Raw genomic sequence first — 19,732 nt, 5'->3', positions numbered from 1 at the left:
TCCTGAGTTTCCTCAGGCCTGAAGTACATTTATTTAAAATGGTATAGGGTGCCTGCCTTATTAACTTAAGTGTGTTTTATTGCTTCTTTTGTTCAGTACAGCATGAGTGAACTGGGGGAAACCACTCAATTCTCATGCAGTTTGGTTTGCAAGTATCATTTAAGAGTGTAAATATTTATATAACCAGTACACCCCATGAAAGAAAGTTAAGATTAAACCTAAACAGTTACATGTTGGGTTTATGCTAACATTAAGCTCCCTGTCTGCTTCACAAAGCAGTGTAATTTGGAACAGTGTGATCCACCTAGTCATTTAGACACTGGTTTGAATGAAAGCAAGGATGCTAAAATGTGATTTCAGTCTATTGAAGTTAATACATTTTTTTTTCATACAGAAATATTGAAAAAAAAACTTGTATAAAAAAAAAAAAACCTGATGTTTAATATTAGATTTTTCGCACACCCATTTGTAAAACACTACCTTGTTGAGGACATAAACATCACACAAAATTCCGTTAAACATTTATTTATTTTTTCCTGCCAGCATCAATAATTTATGACAAAAAAAGTAGATGAGCCACTCCTTGCTGGGTTTATGCTTGATTGTGGCAATAGGGCTGTTCAGACTTTGGGCAGCAGCACTGAGTTACAAGTGAGGCAACAATTTTCCTTCTGCCTCCCTACCGAGAATGAGTAAGGCAAATGAAGGCAAGGAATTACACATGTTGTAGAATGGAACCCATGCAACAGTAAAGACAGATTAATGTGCAATAAATATGTCTTTCTGTGTAACAAAACTGTCTTTACAGAATACACCATCTGTATTTCAAGTCGTAGTAAATGATTTATTAATTTTAAGATGGAAATACTTAGGCCAAAGTTCCTAGGATATTTAAATGTAAATGGCACATTACTGCAAGTGTAAAATAAGGGAATGTTTTGCTAGTATATAAATTTGTTCTGTTCATACTGTCTATATGAAACCAAATCAAAGCACTTGCTCCTTTGCAATATTTCCCTATACTTCCAGGTATAAAAAGGGACCACTGAATTAATGCAAATTAAATGTTGCATAAGTCTCCATTTACCAATGTCTTGCAGACTGTAGATTTTAGATGCAGTGATGTAGCTCAGCTAAGTTTAAGAAAAAAAAAGTTATCTACAAATATATTTGTAATGAATATATTTGTTTGCAGGAAAATACTATGTAACTACTAACTTATAAATATGACCATCTTTGCATGATAAGAAAACTGGTCAAAAGCTTTTAAATACTGCATATAAAATGGACACTCTAGACAGGCAATGGTTAAGAATTACTACACTCCATTTCATTCAGTTCAAAGAATTTCTGGATATTATTTCTTAACTTGGGAGGCCAGTTAAAACTATTAGGTGTTTACTCTTTAATGACACAAAGCAAGGTGCAAGATTTTAGATGTATAGAAATCCAATTACAAAAAAGGTTTTAAGGTCATGAGTTTTTAAGACAAATATTTATTGCACATCTACGCAGACAGTGCTTGGAAATAGCATTTTTTTATTTTACTAATTATTATTGCTTTTCAAGTATTTCTAACCGACGAGGTCCATACAACAGGACGTATGCTATGTGCCAGTCTCCACCACCTGACAACTTCAAGATGTCTTCAGGGGACACAACACTGACTTTATCATCGTCAAACTTGATCCACTCATCTATGAGAAAAACAGACAGCAGATAGGGAAATTATTTGAAAAAGATCCTCTTTCTACACAGATACATCTCAGATTTGCATCTCAACTGATCAACCAATACCACATTAACAGAAATGTTACCATTTCTATCATTGCTCCCACCAAAATGGATAGTCTCAAATATAAATTTCAGTCATAAAAACAGCCTCTTCAGACAAAAACAGCATTTAATTATTTTTTAAATCATTTATTTTTGAGGTTTATTAAAAAACAAGGATACTTTTTCATACAGCATTTACTCAAACGTATTGAGAATTACTGAAATGCTGTCAACCCACCGTGTCCATTTGCCTGCAGTTAATCGTTTTACTGTTATAGAACACAAGAATCAAATGATTCACACTCAGTAATGGACTGTCATTTCTTTACCGTAGTCTGCACTTTACAATGCATTACCTTTCCTGTTGAAGTACTAGGAAAGAGAATCTAGTTACCTGCTTTTCTCTTAACCCAGGACACATAATGACCCGATGAACTAGATCGTCCTTGATGTGTTAGGACGGCCTGTAGGTCATAGTATCCGCTGTTGTTAGAGCCAGTATCTGCAAGAAACATTTTCAGTCATTGGGGTGGATTTAAATTATTCAGAATGAATCAATGCGAGATACAAGCCAAAATTTAAATGTTACAATTTCATTTCACACTGCATACTCACCATTGGGAAAGGAAAATGGCTCATATTTCACTTCTTTTGGAGTTCCATTTTTCGTATCCACCTGCGAAATCAAAATTGCAGTCAGCACAGAGCACGGCATCACCAACTGAAACCCCTTAACCCTTTGCCGCCGGACCGTTTTAATTTCGTGCATTTTTGACCGATGACGCACACTGTTCTGTGATGTCTCACAGCAATAATAATCAAACCAGTCTTTCTGAAGCTTGTTATTGAGTAAACCTAGGCCCTAGAAACAAAAAAAACCCATGTTTCCCTCTGTGTATTTTTAATGATACACTTCAAAGAAAGTTGTGTACAGGGAATGCGATCTGCAGCGCCAACTTTGAAGCCGAGTTACATAGCAAGCTCGAGATATGCCATGTAAACACAGCACCAAGACAACGCAGACATCTCATCTACAGCTGTTTTTGAAGGTAATTATCTCATTAACTTGTAATTCAATAAGTGTTTCGAATTCAATATGTAATATTATATATTTTTTCTTTTTCTATATAGTCTCTTGAAAACGGATGAGCTGCCTGTGTTTGATGGTGACAGTACATTATTTGTTTGCACTGACTGCAATAACTTTTTTTGCATTTTACATGCAAAATTGGTTTGTATTTACTTTGTATTACATGCATTTCTTTATCGTTAGTTATTTTTTTACAGTGGCCCTGAAGTGCAAAGCACAGCAACAAACTGGAAAACAAACTAACAAATGAGAAAACAAAACGACATTAACTCTAAACCGGAAAGGGAGGGGAGATAGGCAAAAGTGTACCACGTCACTGATTGGAGGAACAACATGTCAATCACCATTGCAGCACTCTGGGCAGAAGCACTTGGAAATACTCTGTAACATGTGTTTTTTTTTTTTTTTTTTTTTTTTTTTTTTTTATATTATTAGTTTTGTTTTTTGAATATAATATAATGTAACAAATAATAAATAAATAAATGGTTTAGTTTATTCACTTTCTGCCCACAGGGCCAGCACAGGTACATCTCAATAGCATAGTACAGAGATATATTTACTAAGAAAAACTATAAAACAAATGCTTTTAAAAAGACCAAATTCTTATTGGTCCCACTTTTTTTTTTTTTTTTTTTTTTTAGATTCTACAGATTTAAGTATTACATGCAGGACAGCTGCTATAAGATCATTACCTTTATAAAAATGTGCACTGTTGAATCTACCGATTTACTCTACAGGTTAATCAACTAATGCCCATAGATTAACTGATCAAAAATTGTACTTCGGCAAAGAGATCATAAGAGATGTTTCATAAGAACATAAGAAAAGTTACAAATGAGAGGAGGCCATTAGGCCCATCTTGCTCGTTTGGTTGTTAGTAGCTTATTGATCCCAGAATCAAGCTGCTTCTTGAAGGATCCCAGGGTATCAGCCTCAACAACATTACTGGGGAGCTGATTCCAGACTCCCACAATTCTCTGTGTAAACAAAGTGTCTCCTATTTTCTGTTCTGAATGCCCCTTTAGCTAATCTTCAGTTTTAATAAACTGGTGACATGTCCTCCTTTGTTTTTCACTTCTTTTAAACACTTTTTATATTTTGACTGTCTGCCTTTAACCAGATTGCTGCTATCATCTGGCTGAAATCCAAAATAGTTCCACATCAAGCTTCTTTCTTCGGTATTCACCATGACTGCTGCAATAATCACATTTTCCCAGAAGATAAGCAGAAATGAGTAAGCTTAGTTCATATTGTTTTTAAAGCAGTTCTGTTTTAAAAGCTAAAAAAAAAAAAAAAAAAAAAAAAAAGAACATACCATCGAAAAACAGAGATACTCTTCTGACAGCCATTGTGGTAATGAAAAAAGCTTGAAAAATGTAGCTCTGTTCCCCTGTCTGCTTCTTATCTAGAACACACCTCTCTGCTACGTGATGATGTGGTTCCTTTGTGGCCAGGTCTGGCCACATCAGGTACGACATAGTAACCAGACCAGAAAAAGTGTCCACTGCCAGCTTGGGCCGATGTAGCCAGCAATGGAAACACCCTTTTAGGACCAGGGCTGGCCACAGCTGGCAGTGGAAACATTTGGCACAAGCTATTGAGAATATCAGATCCTGGGAATATATGGCAGTGTCTGTCCGTACATCCACCCATCTGTATGTCACATGTTTGCATTAATTTGGAGAATGGTTTAGACTATCATTAAACATTTCATAGCTAATTCTTGTTCTACACTATTCTTTAATACCGCTGGTATGTCATCAACTTTTTCACCATAATGATACCTCTAATTTTGCATTTTACAGCAGTGGCAGGGAGTGTATATTAATGACATACTTAAATTAACAACTTGGCACTGTCAAGACATAATGTCTTGGAAAACTATAAATAGGAATACAGCTGTGTGCCAAACAGACAGTAACCAACCCAAAATGACTAGTCTATGTGCAGTGGAACCTTCAAAGGAATGCTTTATGACAGATACCGAATTCAAGAATCCCAGATCAACAGGAAGTACATTTTAATTTTCCAATAGTGCTGTTGGGATGACTATAAAAGGTTAATTATCATGCAACTTTAAACTATGCACTTCTTAACAAACTCCTGGGCCACACTTGCCTTTTGTTGCTGCGTGTTAAGTTTGTCGTCTTCTACCTCCTTGAACCTTGATCGGATGGACACCATTTTCTCCTGCAGCTCTGTAGTACAGAGCTCGAAAACGTCGAGCATTAAGGGGAATTTCACATCCTGGGAACGAAATCAGTGAGATGAAATTCAGTTAAAACAGGAAAACTCACAGAAACTGTAGGGACAATGTGATATTTCCCATTCAAAGTTAATGGTAAGTTAATGAGCTTACATGAAATATGAGAAGATATTATGCTAATCTATCATACAGTATTTTATTTCATCTTTGGCTAGTCTCTGAATACATGGTATAACATCTCACAGACTTACCTTGAGAACTTTGGCATTCACAGACTCCTTCTCTTTGTAAAAGAATCGAACCATCTGAACAGTCAAGTAGGCGGGTAGACGGCTGATTCTGGACTGAAAATCAGATTAAGAACAATAATTTAATAAAGTGTTAGGGATCACCACAACTTCAGGCATAGTTTCTAATAAGCTGTGGCTGTCGGCAAAAACAGTCTTCAAACTTACCGATACAAAAGAACACTAAGCAAACTGTTTAAAATGTGTCTCTTTCATTTGGTTTTCTGGCCTTAATCAAGTAGTTTAATTTGGTTTACTAGATTTTCTCATCTATCTCTTTCAAGCCATTGAATGCTTACATGAGATATAAATGACTGGACAAAACTAGTGTTTCCATGAAATTAATCCTGTACTTACAGATTTTATGTACAAAGCATTTCGTTGCAAGGAGGGAGACAGTTTGGTGATTTCTTCTTGTAGACGCTGGAAACAGAACACAGAGTTGTCAGTTTTTCAAACTGCTGTATGCATAAATATAGAGCAAGGAACAGGTACTTGAGCAGTGCTAACCAATTTGAGTCCTGTGGCGAGGTATTTGACCTCCTGGTTAATGAAGCAGCTGAGCTGAAGCTGGTTCTCCTTCCCTTTTGTTGGCTCTTCGTCCTGAGCTTCTGCACACTTCATACTAAACAGTGCAGGGTTAAGGAGAAACTTGGTATTCTCACTCAAACTAATCATTTCACCTATAGGTTTACACGTTACAAACATCTGAATACCTTACCTGAAGTGTATGTAACCTAGGCAAAGCTGTACATTATAAGCCTATGATATTAGCACTTAGATCCTGCATTCAAACATCTCAGCCACTTACTTTTTTTTTTATCTCACTTTGATGATAAAACTGGTCGACATAAAAAAACAGTTGATAGATTATAGTGGTTTACTGCAATTCTATTCAGGAGGGAAAGGATACGTGGTTTCAAACTCCACACCAAAGAACTGGTCTATAAAGTACTTTTTGGTTGGAGCAGCTGCTGCACCACTTTCTGCTGCTGTCCCAGAATCAGTCTGAAAGAAAATAAAATGAGTATGTTAGGAATGTGCATCTGAATCATGACTGTAAATTGCCTCCATTAAACATTCACACTTAAAAAAACACAACTGTGTTGCTTGTGACATAAAGGGCTTAGCATCAGTACACAGTCCTTTTTCCACAATTGTTGAAAATACAGTATCCAGTATAACCATTTCCATTGCAATTTTAACATGTTTGCACTGTAAATACTAAAGCTCCCATATGCATCTTCCTGAATGTATGTGTGTGTGTGTATATATATATATATATATATATATATATATATATATATATATATATATATATATATATATATATATATATATATATATATGGATGGATGGATGAAGGCTATATTTATATCCTGAGCCATTCAAATTAAAAAGTGATAATACCATAGTAGTGACATCAAAAAGTGATAATTCCTCTAGAGGAAAATATACTTGAACTTTGACCCATTCGACTTGACAATTCCATCTCTGTTTCTGTGACAGTTTAAAAATTACTTGACCGTCAGTCTCGTAATTTATGACGTCACAAAGCCTGGATGGAATTATTTTCCTGTAACTCACTGAAGCCCATCTATTTTTTAATATTATATATATGGGGTGCACCGATAATCGGTAGACTATCAGCATGGCACCGATAAGAAAAAAAAACACAATCGGCTATCAGACGTTTTTTGTTATTTTAACCAATAATGGAGACCGATATTCATGCTTGAATTTCTTCCAGCACAGAATTTAATGTTTAGTCAGGTGCGCTTACTAATGACGCAAGAACAGAGAGACACTCATTTTCCTTGCAGTACTGTGGTCATGTTCTTATAGGCAGCTTCCAAAGTTCTGCACAGGTCTGCACAGAATCGCAGTGATGCGCGTTCTTCGAGGGCTGCTGCATAACATCACTCAACTCCACCCACAAAAATCTGTGCAGATTCTGCACAGCCCAGCGCAGCTTTGAAAAGTTGCTGAGGGAGACTGCCTGCAGTTGTAAACCTATGAGACGATGCAGAGATCACGAGTGAGCTGCTGATCGTAATGCAAAAAACAACTAAATCTACTGTCCCCTTGTTAGCGGAGGCAAATGACATCTTATCATTATACAATGAAGCCGCGAATAGTCTTGTCAATGCTATATTAAAGAAATAAATAAATCATTTCAATAATGTATTAAGTCCGTGATAAGATGTATTACTGTTAATCACTTACTACAAACTGACTAAATACAGGCCGTTTAAAAACATGTGCTGAGCTGCAAGGTTTGGAGAAGGTGTTTCTCTAGAAGCTGCGTGTGACGTCACACAGACAGCAGCCATGAGCAGCCTGCGCAGCAAGCTCTGGGATAAGAGAACGCAACCCGAGTAATGTGCGATCAACCTGCAGTAAATATGTCTCAAAACAGCAGTGTTTGGAGACAACAATAGGATAGCCGAGTTGTGTGCAGCAGAACAGACTTGATGCTGCATTTGCTGGATAACCATGTTTGTCTCCATCAACATAAGGTCACAAAGAAAATACAGACGAAAGGCTGTAGTTACTGCGTAGAGTATTTTTGATGTCTACACGTTTTCTGCAGAGAATATAGCTTTCCAACACCTTGTACCCTCTTGATCCATAATCAGTGTTTCACATAACTGGTCTGCAGGTACTCGTGTAGACCAATAAAAAAGGCGGACTTAGTTATTGTTGTATAAGACGCAAGCATACCGTCAGTATATTTAACAGGAAAGCATTTATAATAAAGGCAGAGACGGTGCTCGCAGTTTGAAGGTGAGCTATACATGCCTAATGTATGGATTATTCCAGGAGAGTGAGGGGTCTACAGGCTTCGCTCGCTCGCTGCACAAGTGAAACAGAAATGAAATATGCATGTATCTTAATTTTTTGCCAGCACCTTCCTTTCATTTCATTATTTTTGCCATTTTCACCAATGTGAGCTGTAGAATTGCACCACAACTGTTTAATTCACAGTACTTGTTTGTGGACCAATAAAATAGCAGCTTGCCAAGACCGCCGTCTACAAGCACCAATGGGGTACGTGATGTAAAAACAACCATCTTAATGAAACTGTGCCTTATTTTTTCTTTTTTTTTGTTTGTTTTATGGTAAAAAACTAAATAAATACAAACCTCACAAATGTGTTAATAGCTTAAAAAATGAAAGATTAAAAAAAAAAAAAAAGGTTTGGTGGTTGACCACCAACTGTGATAATAATATGTATATATATATATAATATATATATATATATCTATATATATATATATATATATATATATATATGTATGTTGGGTGTGTGTGTGTGCCTTGCAAAAGTATTCAGACCCCTGACCAATTCTCTCATATTACCGAATTACAAATGGTACACTGAAATTTCGTTCTGTTTGACATTTTATTTTTAAACACTGAAACTCAGAATCAATTATTGTAAGGTGACATTGCTTTTATGTTGGGAAATATTTTTAAGAAAAATTAAAAACTGAAATATCTTGCTTGCATAAGTATTCAACCCCTGTGCTGTGGAAGCTCCCAGTTTGCACCGATGAAAGAAATTGCCCTAACAAGGACACAATTACCTTACCATTGGCCTCCACCTGTGAACCATTAAAGTTGCTGTCACATTTTCTGGATAAAAACCCCACTGTTGAAGGATCATTGGTAAGGCTGTGAATCTGAAGGAAAATGAAGACCAAAGAGCATTCTACAGAAGTTAGAGATAAAGTAATACAAATGCATAGATTAGGGAAAGGGTACAAAATAATATCCAAGTGTTTGGATATCCCAGTGAGCACAGTTGGATCAATAATCAGGAAGTGGAAGCTGCATCACACCACCCAGGCACTGCCAAGAAAAGGCCGTCCCTCAAAACTCAGCGCTCAAACAAGAAGGAGACTTGTGAGAGAAGCCACAGAGAGGCCAACAATCACTTTGAAGGAGCTACAGAGTTCAGTGGCTGGGAGTGGAGTAATGGTGCACCAGTCAACCATATCAAAAGCTCTGCATAACACTGGCCTGTATGGGAGGGTGGCAAGAAAGAAGCCGTTACTCAAAAAGTACCATCTGAAAGCACGTCTGGAGTTTACCAGAAAGCATGAGAGTGACCCAGCTGCGATGTGGGAAAAGGTTTTGTGGTCAGATGAGACCAAGATAGAGCTTTTTGGCCAAAACTCAAAGCGCTATGTGTGGCGCAAACCTAACACTGCCCATGCCTCAAGACACACCATCCCTACAGTGAAGTATGGTGGTGGCAGCATCATGCTGTGGAGATGCTTCTCATCAGCAGGGACTGGGCATCTTGTTACAATTGAAGGAAGAATGGATGGAGCAAAATACAGGAAAATACTGCAAGAGAATCTGCTTCAGTCTGCTAAAAAACTGAAGCTTGGGAGGAAATTCACCTTTCAGCAGGACAATGATCCCAAGCACAAGGCCAAAGCAACATTGGAGTGGCTCAAGAACAAAAAGGTGAATGTCCTACAGTGGCCCAGTCAAAGTCCTGATCTCAATCCCATTGAGAATCTGTGGCACTATTTGAAAATTGCAATCCACAAGCATCGTCCAACCAACCTGAACAACGTGGAGCAAATCTGCCAAGAAGAATGGGCCAAAATCACTCTGACACTGTGTGCAAAGCTGATACATACTTACCCCAAAAGACTTAAAGCTGTTATTGCAGCAAAAGGTGGCTCTACCAAATATTAATGTGTGGGGGTTCAATACTTATGCAAGCAAGATAATTCAGTTTTTTATTTTTCTTTAAAATATTTCCCAACATAAAACCAGTGTCACCTTACAATAATTGATTTTGAGTTTAAGTGTTTTAAAATAAAATATCGAACAGAACGAAATTTCAATGTACCATTTGTAATTCAGTAATATGAGAGAATTGGTCAGGGGTCTGAATACTTTTGCAAGGCACTATATATATATATATATATATATATATATCCTATAAAAACAAAATCACAGCTGGTGCACTTCAACAGTTACTACACCCCACACTGTCTACCATCTGAGTCCCTCACTAACTCAGAATTTGTCAACACCAATCTTTTAGACACCAGTGATTGCTGAATCTGTAGCTAGAGATGGGCACCAATATCGATATTTTGATATGACATCAAAAACTATTTCCATATCGCGATATCGTGGGATTAAAAAAAATAATAATTCATGTACGTTCAGGGAGACAGTTTTTATTGCTAATACTGCTAAAAATACAAACACAGTATAGTCAAGTTTGTTTTTTATCAAGATGCAACAAACCCTATACATATCAATCATTGCCAGTCTCAAACACCACATACTAAAGTATTATTTAACCATGTTATTCCATATATTAACATTTAGGTAGCAAATGCTATTTGCATGCTGCATTAAGAAATTTGCCAAACGTTTTGTATTATTTTGGGATGTGCGCATGCGTCAGCGGTTCATTGTATTTTGTCTGTGTGATTACTTACACTATTATTAATGTATTTTTTAAATGTGAACCTTTGGTTATAAATGGGATGTACTTTTAAAACATCAAACCACATCTCACAATAATGCAAAATTCGGCATGGCAACGTACTTAATACTTTTAGAGGTGTCGTGAGTCAGCATTTACATGCAGAGCAGCTGAAGAGTCATTTACTTCTGGATTGGCTAGAAAGTATGGAATAGTGAAACAGCATAACATGACCTTGTTTTTTCGCCATGGATATTGTGAAGCCAAGGACCACTAAGTTAATGTAAGTTATTGTTTTTCAAATGTAAATATATGTTACCCTCTATATATGTTTGATATTGCAATTACGGTATACTTTTCTGTGTTTTGGAAGACTTTGAGACTATCGATGTCGAAATACATGCATGATATCGACATACAATTTTCATGCCGTTGCCCACCCCTACCTTTAACTCATAACAAGTCAAACACAAAAGCCTTGAGAAATCGGATACCTCCATAGGAGCCTCTCCCTCCAATGGTTCCAGCTTTTGTTGCAATACTCTCATCATCTGAACCCAGCACTCATTGGCATCCTGTAAGCAGGAGATACACAAAGCAATAAAATACCAAAGAAAAGCACAAATATATCAACGAAAGAGAAGACATAAGTTTACGAACAGGCACAAAAGGGGGCCCCATGATCAGTGTTAGTTTGACATTATTGTCAAACAATTTACAGCTAATGGCAAATATTTGAATGTATTTAAAACTTACTGAGTATTTATTCTTTCAGCTACAAATGCAAAGAACCCTTTTTGTTAATACATGAGGGAATGTTTAAATGCATGCAGTAAGTTTCTATACACTCCTAGACAACTGAGTTAATAACATGTGTCCAATCACACTGTGAAACAAGAGCAGTAACTGAGGTCCTAGTCTTTCAGGTGGAGGGCCATGGCTCACCTGCTGAAGATACTGTCCTTGTTCCCCTTTCTCTGCAAATTGAGGGAAGGCCATGTGCAGGAACTGCAGGAGGATGATAGGCGGTATACTAGAGGATGTTTTATCCATGGAGTCATACAAGTCACGAAGAGCTGAAAAAAAAAAAACAAACAGCAAGGAGCTTAAAACTGTGCAATATGTCTAGTATGTTTACTTTTATAACACTATACCCAAGTTGTGTTTTTTATGCAACGGTTTGCCCAAAGTATTTTCCCCTCTGAATCATTGGAAATTATCGTGATGAATAAATCTACCCAATAAACAACACAGCTGCAATGGAAATAACTGATCTCTACCAAATTACAAGTATCAGGAGTCAGATTTGTTATTGCCATTGTCTATATTTTGCAATATAATGATCATAAAGTGTTATTTAATGCTTTTGTTATTATGGTAAGAACTGGGGAATCTATAATAATGTGCAGTAAACAGAAAGTCTTCCCTGTACTGACCTGCTGTAATATACTGAGAAGAAGCATTTGCCCCTGAACCTCTCAAGGCACCGGAATACCTGGAAAGAAAAGAAGGACACCAGTAGTGGTTAATCACAATCTAACTAAAAGTAAGTCTTATAAATGTCTTAAATCCAGTTTATCACCTACTGTATATGTTTTACACATTTGCTATAACATGTTGTTGTCTTCTAATGGAAAGCACCCAAGGTAAATCATAAACAAGTGTTCCTTATGACTCATCTAAAACATGTTATCATTTACAATACTCACATCTCTTTAAAACGCTGACCTTGGAATAAAAAACATGCACGGCCAATTGAAAAAGTTGACCCATAACTAACAAAGGCACTTCTGTGTCGAAACATTGACAACGTGTTTTTATGAATTAAATGTATTTTGGAGCGCAATTGAGTATGCGGTTCTCTCTTGCTCTATACACCTTTAGGTGAAGAAAGCCATACCTCTTTAGGGCTTCTTTGAGTTCTGGCACAGAACGCAGGCACTGAACAGTAGCGTTCATGTAGCAAGTATTGCCCAGGTTTGTCAGTCCACTGGGCATCTCCAGCTGCCAGCAAATCAAGAGTTTGGTTAGTTAGTTTGAAATCACAACACAAACTCAACACAGCCCCACAGCAATGTACCGGATCATAAGATAGCATGCCTCCGACTGCAGTAGCTTAAGAGATAGACTCTGTACATAATGGCTTAGCTGCCTTAGCTGGGGAGTCAGTGTACAGTGAGTTGGGTGTGATGAATAGGAAAATATATAGGCATCGATCATCAGTTACTCACACATCATATCATGTCAACAGGGGAATTCAGTTTCAGAAATGACATTCCACAAAGATAATGTACAATAGCTAAAACCATTGTACATTATCTTTAGTGTTCCACAGGCCTCCATTCTAGGTCCCTTGCTGTTTTCATTATATAAGCTGCCGCTTAGGTGACATTATCCACAGACAAAGGGTGAATTTCTATTACCATGCTGATGATACCCAGCTATATTTATCCCTAAAACCAGGAATTTCTTCTGCCTGGGTGTTATTAGCTACATACCTTACAAACATCAAGCACTGGATGTCACAGTATTTTCTAATGTTGTATTCAGATAAAACAGAGGTTATGCTATGGGGATCAGAGAACCAAAGGAAATGTGGGATTACATGAGCTCGACCCTTGCAGTCTCTCATCAAAACAAACTAGAAGAGTTTGGGGGTCATCTTTGATCCTGATCTCTCATTTGAGACTATTACGGAAGTTATTAAAGTATCTTTTTACCATTTGAGAAATATAGCAAACTTTAGACCAATTATTTCCGTATCTGATGCCGAGAGACTAATGCATGCCTTTGCTTCACCTAGAATTGATTACTGTAATGCACTTTTTTCCTGTTATCACAAAACATGTGGTATCCCGCTTGCAGCTTGTTCAGAATACTGCTGCTAGAATTCTGACTAAAACCAGGAAAAGTTAACATATTAACCCTTTTTTGGCCTCTTTACATTGGCTTCCTGTGCAGTATAGAATTGATTTTAAGATTTTGCTGTTAACTTACAAGGCCCTGAATAGACTGGCACCGAGTTACTGACCCTGTTTCTTCAAAACCGCACTCTGAGATCACAGGATGAGGGGTTGCTGGTTCAACAAAAGCAACACGAGCGGTAGGGCTTTTTCTTGTAGAGCTCCTAAATTATGGAATGCTCTGCCTTCGTGTCAGGGAAGCTGGGACTGTTACAGTTTTCAAGTCAAGACTAAAAACACAGTTTTATAAAATGCTTTCTTATCTTAGTGGGTTTTAATGTAACTTTAAAATCACTGCTTTTGTATTATGTGTATACTGTTATTTAAATGGTCCAACTGTGGCAGTTGTATGTGTGACATGCTATACAAATGTATTGTGGTTTGTTCTTTTTTTCTGCTATGCACTATACAGTGCTTTGCGATACTTTTGTATAAAAAGCGCTATATAAATGCAATAAATATATAAAACAAGTAACCACTTGCACAGCAGTTTTAACTACTGCCAGAACATGGTGTCCAGCATTGGGGGTCAGTTTGTAATGTGTAGGTTCCTCACTGCAGTTACAAGAAAGCAAAACTAGTTTGTAAAATTTAATAGACAATTAACAAGAGCAGGGATGGGAATTTTAAACGTTTAAACATATAAACTCTAAAAAAGTGGCTAAACGTTTCATAATATCCTAGACGTATAACCGATCACGTGACAAATGTCACCAAACGCATACTTTTTTATGCATTAATTGCAGTAATTTATCATGAGTAGTCCATCGTGTATCAGACTGCTCTAGTGCCACAGTAAGGGTGGATATTACAAAAAGGACAGGGTTTGGCAATTGCCTCCAAGTATCTTTTCTAATTGGTGCAACAGAACGATTGACACTGGGGCGGGTTTTATTCTCTCTCAATCTGGCGCTTCATTGGTGCACTGTGTGTGTTCATGCCTGTAGTAGGCGTGGTATGGTATCAATTCCACGACGGGGTATTAACGTTAATGAAAAGCGTTTGTTCTATATTTAAAATGGCATCTCTAAACAAAGGAAGCCACGTTTGGAAGTATTTCGAGGAACCGGACGAGAAAACCGAGGTACATAAATAATTATGCCCAACAAAATTTCCATACCACTAATACACAAGTTCAATGCTTCACCATTTGAAATGACAACATTCAGAATTACTGTGGATGGAGTTACTGATGGCAATAAAAAGCAATCATCCATAACAACATTTGCTATAGATCTGTTCCAACAGGGCGTGATCACATTATCCCCGATGCGTGCGAATCGTGAATGTTGCAGTTTTGAAATCGATGTAAGATTATCGCAATACTGTGCCGACCCATAAAACAATAACAGCGAGGCTGGAAAAACTTAAAGAAAATCGTGCTGCAGCTGTTCATTCAAAACTTTCAAAAGGAAGAAAAAGTTGCAATTAGCACAGACTCGTGGACCCTATTCCCCAATCTTCCCAAAGGTGGAAGGCTTTCTTCACTTAATTGTTCTATAAGCTTTTGGACCGAACGGCCGTTTACGTTTAAGTAAGATTTTTATTTGTATGTTGGAACTACTGCACTAAAGTAAAGGACCCCTGAGTTGCACTTCAAACAGGTAGGCCACGCATCTCTTTTTACAAAATTTAATGTAAAGTTGTGTGGATACATGAATTTGAATACTTTAAGTTATTTAGTAATACTTGACCATATACAATTAACTGCACAATGCAAATATTATATTAATTACTTAATATAATACTTGATTGTGTGTTAGTTTGACATTTAAAATAGGACATGAGGCAATGTTTGGGAGGTTTATGTACACTAGTGCAGCATGTAGAGGAGAGTGGCATTTGATTCAAGTACTCGGAAATTGTAATGCTCAAGTACTGTCTTGAGCAACAATAGATCTCAAAAATCCCACCCCTACTATCAAAGACCGCAAAATTTAAAGTCTCTGAGGCAGACCTTTTAATATCAATCAGTGCTCTTTACAATTCCAAAATATTACGCTACTTTATCCCTGGTAATTACCTTTACCAGAAGTGAAAGTATTTCCAACTTTTTTTCAATTGTAAGCACAACTTGCTTTCGCTTTCCTGTAGCCATTTTGCATTAGCGCTGTACAGTGGGTGATGTTCACTTTTTTTTTTTTTTTTTTTTTTTTTAAACCATATAATTTTGGGCAAAGTTACTTATTAAAAAAAAACAAAAAAACAACAACAACAACAACTATAACAAAAAATGGAATAGATTCTTGTTTTTGTTGTTGTTACATGAACATTTAAGAAATACATTATTATAAAAACATTGTACTATCCAAAAACATGTTCAATGTGTATATAGTTATATCTCCACTAACAACTTTAATTACAACCATAAATAAACATTTCAATATACACTTTGATGTGTACGTTTTTTTTTTTTTTTGTTGTTGTTTTTTGTACTTTGTAGTTAAGTCTTTGCGATGTTAAAACGCTATTTTAAAAAATACTACCCAGGGATGTCAGTATCAGAATGTAATATAAAGAGTGTGTGTGTGTGTGTGTGTGTGTGTGTGTGTGTGTGTAGATATGGTTTAAACACTGACACTGCAGTTTAAATGTTCATAAAAATGTACCAAAAGCACATCCCTAAGCAATTAGTTATGCATTAATAATGAACATCCCGTCATTAGTGGATTATGATACTTCTTGTGTTTTAAAATCTTCAACAGCAGTGTTTAACGTCTCCATCACTTAGCTAATCTTCCACCCTCGGTCACTAACGTTTAGCCGTACTTACTGCTGATGCTAGTTGTTCTTCTGTCATATCTTCAACAAAGACTGGACGAACTACAGGTTCCTCAGGCAGCGCCTCTGCAGAGCCCATCATTAACAAAGTCATTCCCTGAAGAGGCAAGCCACACACATTAAGGTAAGCATAGGGCTTAACAACTGAACAGCTAAAAGGAACACCACAACACCCAACCCTTTTCTGACCAGGGAATGCTGAGCATTACTTTTTTACTTGTTCAGCGCTGCAACAAACTGGCTTTTGTTTTATATTTTTAGTATAAATCACAAACTACTTCTGTTGGTTACCCTAGGACAGTCACAGCTGGAACTCTTTCCCAATAATTTTTCAGCACCAGACTACACAAGATGGCATACTTACATTTTTTATTTTGATTTTTCCCCACTCTTCATCCTAAAAAAAAATCAAACAAACAAAAAACAAATCACACACAAAAAATAAGAAACAAGGCATATGTTCCGATAGCCAGAGTGCTAAAAATAAAAAAAAGTCACGGTTAACGTTTTTCTCTACTGCTATCCAAAGCATGTGTATTGCTGTTTCTTACAAAGTAATATTTTACTAAATGCGGTGTCCTATCTCCAAGCTGCTTAGTAAATGTATACTTTGCCAAAATAATGAACAATCTTTTATCATCATTATTTAATTTTTTGGGGGGGTTTTTTGTTTAGTTTTTTCAGGATTATCAGAAAATCGGATGGGCCTGGGTTTGTACCTTCAGCGTTTCTCCTTTCACCATGACTTTCTGTCTCTCTGGCTGAACTCCTGTCAGTGCAAACAGCTGTGCTTTGAAAACCATTGGGGCTTCCTCCGTGTTCAGCTCCACTGCATCAAACTTCTCTTTCCCCCATTTCACATTTACTGTGAAGAAAACAACCAATAACCACACACATTCCTTACACTCTGGTGTACAACATAAGCTGTGCAAAAACACAGACCAACTTAGTCAGTACGGTCCTCCCTAATTATGTAGTTGTTTACAGAAAGGGCTTTGAAATGTCATAACTGGAGGTAAAAATCCTACATTAAAATAAACATAATGAACAGACAACCTGCATCCAAATGGATTAAGGGATTATTTATTTTTGAAAATTTAAACTTCCTTCACTCCAGGATATACAGTTTGTGACAACTGTGCAGTGTATCTTACACTAGAGTGTCGTCGTCGTCCCCCGTCTAGCCTGTCAATATTTACTTCTATATTGGTGTGACTCAGGATTTACTAAACAGATATGTAGTAGCGCTGGGCACTGTGTACAACTGTAAAACAGCAGTGGTACTGCAAAACAGGAACATGGGGGCTCATTATAAGACGGTTATTATATTTTAAAAAATAATAATAATAATAAAAATTAAGAAATTGCATCACACAATAGTACAACACAATACACACCAGCTCATACAATGTATCTTAATATTCTGTACTGTATTTCATAAACAACAGGAAAAAGAAAAGGTAATGAGACTCCTTATATCACATATTCAGAACGAAGGCCTCCACCGAAATAATAAAATGTCTGGTATGGCAAATCAAAGCTCTGGTTTTGACAAGGTTAATAAATAATAACAACAACATGATGAAGAGCGCTGACATGAAATGTCAAATAATCTGTTTGTTTTATAGATATGAGCACAATAAACACCGCTGTGAAACCACAACGTAGTGTTCATGAAGAACATGCAATTAAAAGCCTAAGTTACTATTTGGACGATAGTTCTGGTAAAAACAAAACAAAAACACCACAACGTATGAAGCTGCAACGCTCTAGTGGGAAATAGACATAACTGTATTAATTCCCTACAACCACGTTATTGTTTTCAACGTTGTCAAACGCGAATGTCTTCCTCGCACCGGTTGCAAGTATCGGTTCTGCGTAGCAAGAGAACAGAACCTCTGATGATGAGGCCTAGCCGGAACCTTTCTACACGTGTCTAGGAGTGGTTGCTACAAAACGAGCAGGCGATGTACGCTCCAGTTGACATACCTGTAAACATGGGCATTTTCTCGTTTTGTTGTTATTAATCGGCGATTCGCGAGGTGAGTTGCTCGTTTTGTTTTGCAGATGTCTTCTCTCGCTTCATTCAAACAGCTCCTGACGATGACGCCGCAAGATCTCGCACCAACATCGACTGTCTCTGGCCGCAGCTACCCTGCCTGCACAGAGGGGAGGGAGTACTTTCAGAAAACAGACCAGAAACTTCAGCCTGAATTACATGTACACAGCGCATAATGTAGGGGTGTGTGCTGTTTCGCAGCGTACGCATTGTGTAGATGATCGGTGGATTCCATTAAGCTTACCTTTATGTCAGATAATACCGGTTTACATCTTGCCAACGTTAAAAATAAATACAGACAAGAAACAACGAATAATGATGTCTAATTATTTTTGCACTCCAGTGCACAGAAAGTGTTTTCTTCAAACTGTCAAGATAGTGGGTCTATTTTGTACTTTCCCGTGTCTAACTTGGTCATATCAGCTAGATTACCTGGCTCTTCTGATTAGTATGCTGCATTTGGACTCATTTTTGTTCGTTTTCTAGGTATTTCCTTGTCCTGAAGTTAGTCCGCATGAAGTGGACTCAACCACTGGTACCGTGCTGTGCTGTTTTTTTAATGATAATGAATAGTTTGTGAAGTTTCTATTAATCACATGGGTATACCGCCAGCTCTACTGAGACTAAATGGCTAGTCTAGAATGTATTTTTAATGTCTAAAATGCAAATCAAACTAGAATGGTGGCATAAATTTGCTTACTTAAAAAACAATGTAAAAAAATAAAATAAAATAAACGATATATTTAATCAAATAATAAACGCTTCTAGTATGAGTGTAATAATGTACAATATACTTTCAATATACAACTTGACAGAATCAATTCAAATGAACCGTTCTGTGACTCACACTTGTTAGTCTACCAATCTGCATTTAACAGCAAGAAGCTTTGTAAACAACACCCTTGTTAAGATGCTAGTGACAAAATCAGACAGCAGACGGCACTGTGCTTTTAATATATGTGGATTTGTTTGTATCGGTGTCACTGTGGTAAGCACAGAACTCACGCAGGAGTTGTAATTATGATTCACATTTTAAACATGCAATAGCTAAATGAAACAGCTGAGGAACAAGGAACACTTGTTTTGGAATCTTACAACATTCCAGT

General features: G+C 37.0%; 1 protein-coding gene across 2 annotated transcripts; it reads right to left on the bottom strand.

Moving 5' to 3' along the window:
• Positions 1-509: 509 nt before the first annotated feature.
• On the bottom strand, positions 510-18,726 carry LOC121314455 (ubiquitin carboxyl-terminal hydrolase 14-like). 2 transcript variants are annotated; one of them, XM_041247749.1, is made up of 16 exons: positions 18,557-18,726; positions 17,287-17,432; positions 16,932-16,964; positions 16,560-16,664; positions 12,724-12,827; positions 12,260-12,318; positions 11,769-11,899; positions 11,318-11,398; positions 6,273-6,367; positions 5,870-5,984; positions 5,717-5,782; positions 5,324-5,416; positions 4,985-5,113; positions 2,392-2,452; positions 2,171-2,278; positions 510-1,697 (listed from the first exon to the last, which is right to left on the bottom strand). In XM_041247749.1, the coding sequence occupies exons 1-16, from the start codon at positions 18,570-18,572 to the stop codon at positions 1,555-1,557; spliced, it is 1,485 nt and encodes a 494-aa protein (XP_041103683.1). In that variant the 5' UTR covers positions 18,573-18,726; the 3' UTR covers positions 510-1,554. The 2 variants fall into 2 exon arrangements, with proteins under 2 accessions (XP_041103683.1, XP_041103684.1); XM_041247750.1 differs by lacking the exon at positions 18,557-18,726 and adding an exon at positions 18,380-18,400.
• Positions 18,727-19,732: the final 1,006 nt, after the last annotated feature.

The sequence above is a fragment of the Polyodon spathula genome, chromosome 4 (genome assembly GCF_017654505.1).
Source record: "Polyodon spathula isolate WHYD16114869_AA chromosome 4, ASM1765450v1, whole genome shotgun sequence".
In the NCBI taxonomy this organism is placed as follows: Eukaryota; Metazoa; Chordata; class Actinopteri; order Acipenseriformes; family Polyodontidae; genus Polyodon; species Polyodon spathula.
The sequence above is the reverse complement of the archived record's forward strand: the minus strand, read 5'-3'. Positions and strand labels throughout refer to the sequence as shown.

Bases quoted from the DNA above. Each gene is read 5' to 3' on its own strand.
- LOC121314455 (XM_041247749.1), bottom strand. The intron at 5,985-6,272 runs GTATCCTTTCCC...TGCACTGTTTAG, and splicing joins GGTGTGGAGTTTGAAACCAC to TATGAAGTGTGCAGAAGCTC. The intron at 5,114-5,323 runs GTAAGTCTGTGA...TTTCGTTCCCAG, and splicing joins TGAATGCCAAAGTTCTCAAG to GATGTGAAATTCCCCTTAAT.